Raw genomic sequence first — 2,465 nt, forward strand, 5'->3', positions numbered from 1 at the left:
AAGTAAATTCTTTTTATTAAAATATAAAAAAATAAATATTTATTATATTTATTTTGTATTATTAAAAAAATTTAAAATTTTTTATTAATAATAATTTTATTATATATTTTTAGACACATGTTAATTAATTTTTTTATATTTCTTTATAAACATTATGTAATCAATAATGATTAATCTTTAATGCTGTCTGAAATTTATTCTCGATAAGTACGTAAATTTATTTATTGCTTCCATTTTTTTAAAATATTGAATCGGAATATAGTGTTTAAATAAGGATTTTTTTAATAGTAAAATTGAAAATGTAAAAGTTTTTATTAAGTTTATAGTATATTTTCCATAATTTTTTTTGTTTTAGTTAATTTTTATTAAAAATTTAATTTTCACTTTTTTTTTTCAAAATTGCAAATACAATCCACCATAATATCTTCTTTTAAACAAGTAATTGCCACTTGTATTAGGTTTTATGGTTTTTAAACATATTCTTTATTGCTAAAGAAGTTTAGAAATTGACGAATTGTCACATCTCACATGTTAAAAAAGAGGAATTTAACCTTCTTTGATATTTTGGGGCACCAAAATTAATTATAAAACTATATTTCCATTAAAAAAAGAGCATTAAGTTAGTTTGTATTTCATTCAATATTTTATGATAAAAATAGTGTAGATATTTGTGGGTAAGTGCAAATTAAATTATCAATTTTAATTCATTTTATAAATACAGGACTTTTCATCGAGAACCGCCTCGAGGTATTCCGTATTCGCATGTGCTGTTAGAAAATTAAGAATAAAAAAGCTCGCCGTTTCCAGTGCGGTCTGCACCTCAGGATTACGCTTCTGTTCAAATGCCATCTTAGCATAACATGACCTCACGTGGTCAAATGCTCCACGTGCTCAACTCTTAATGGTTAAATAAATTAGTGTAATGTACACCCTCATTTCACAGGATCCAGACTCTTGCTGTACCTTCCAGTCCTCATTTTATTATTTTTTTAGATATTTATTTCTTTTTTGATACAGGTATACAATAACGAAGACGTGGCATTAAAGCTCCGTATCAGTCATTTCTTGTGCGTTTTTTTTTTCCTTCTTGCTGCTTCTTCTGATAAACCTCTTCGTCGTCTTCGTCTGTGTAACCATCACGATCATCGCTGTAATGAGTACATGATCATCACAGCGGAACGAGATGCTGGAGGATCAGGTAGCGTACCTCTTGCAGAGGTACCTTGGCAATTATGTCAGAGGTCTCAACAAAGAGGCTCTCAAAATCAGTGTCTGGAAAGGTTCGCTAATTCCTCAGTCCTCGTTTTCTTCCTTCCGTTTCTTCTTTTTAATCACTGTTCGATTGCTTCCTGTAACAGTACTTGCTAATTCTTTTTATTAACTCCACTGCTGAGTTGAGATTAGTGTGAGGCTGAGTTTGTGAGTAAACTGTAGTGATTGAAATTGATATTGAGAGCGCGATGTTTATATTCGATGAATCGAATTCATGTCTTCAATCTGTTGACTGGTGCTGGCACAATCGAAGCGATAATGCGCGAGTGATGTATTAGCAACTTTTGTTTGAAATTTTTTTCCCTCTCTGGTGAATGTGAAATTCATGCCGTAGTTTAACTGGATATAGGTTAATGAGCGGTAAAAACGGCAACGAACAAATGATTTTGCGATCAGCAGAAGACACTTAGCTACATTGCTTGTTCAATGTTGCTTCTATATTTCTCAGTGTGTTGAGATTTGCGAAAGATGAACACCACTTCACGTTTTATAGCATTTTAGGATAAGCTAGCCTTGTTGCTAATTGTGTTCCTTGCCGTAGATATTTGACCAGGTTTTAAGTTGGCCGCCCAAAACTTGTTGCTAATTGTGTTACTTGGTCATACTTTTTACTTGCTACTAATTTAGCTGATGTCCTCACACTAGATTTTGTTACATTTATCTATGGTGAATGGAATGCACATCTTTGGAGATGATTAAACTGTGCCAACGTAGAAGTAATACACTAATAATATTGCACTATCTTAAGATTTTGAAAGATCCTATGGATATACACACTTATCTGCCCTGTCATCAAATTTACTTAAAGCATTCTTGATCTCTTTTGGTTTTTATAACTGGTGACTAAAATATGACACAGGTGATGTGGAGCTGAAGAATATGCAGCTTAAGCCTGAGGCTCTAAATGCTTTAAAATTGCCAGTGAAGGTTAAGGCAGGTTTTCTTGGATCAGTGAAACTGAAGGTTGGTGGTTGGTTAACTGCATCTGATACATATATTTTGAATTGTGATATTGTTGAATGGTCAATACTCCTGTGTTTTTTCTTATGGTTGTAAGTTACTTAACACACGTACACATATTCACATTTTTGCATTTCTTGTTCTTTTCCGTTTGCTTCTGTAGTAAATCTCTTTGATCTAGTATTAGAATAGAGGAAAATAAGAGAGTGGGGAAGAAGTAAATGTGTAAATGT

The 2,465-nt window shown here is 32.0% G+C and overlaps 1 protein-coding gene across 1 annotated transcript in view; it reads left to right on the forward strand.

The window, feature by feature from the left end:
• Positions 1,001-2,465, forward strand: part of LOC107640015 — a 44,592-nt gene continuing 43,127 nt past the window's right edge. The window contains exons 1-2 of the mRNA XM_021123537.1: positions 1,001-1,280; positions 2,132-2,235. Coding sequence (XP_020979196.1) covers positions 1,184-1,280; positions 2,132-2,235 — 201 coding nt within the window. The 5' untranslated portion in view covers positions 1,001-1,183. The remainder of the gene's footprint in view (positions 1,281-2,131; positions 2,236-2,465) is intronic.

Source organism: Arachis ipaensis, chromosome B05, assembly GCF_000816755.2.
Source record: "Arachis ipaensis cultivar K30076 chromosome B05, Araip1.1, whole genome shotgun sequence".
Lineage (NCBI taxonomy): Eukaryota > Viridiplantae > Streptophyta > Magnoliopsida > Fabales > Fabaceae > Arachis > Arachis ipaensis.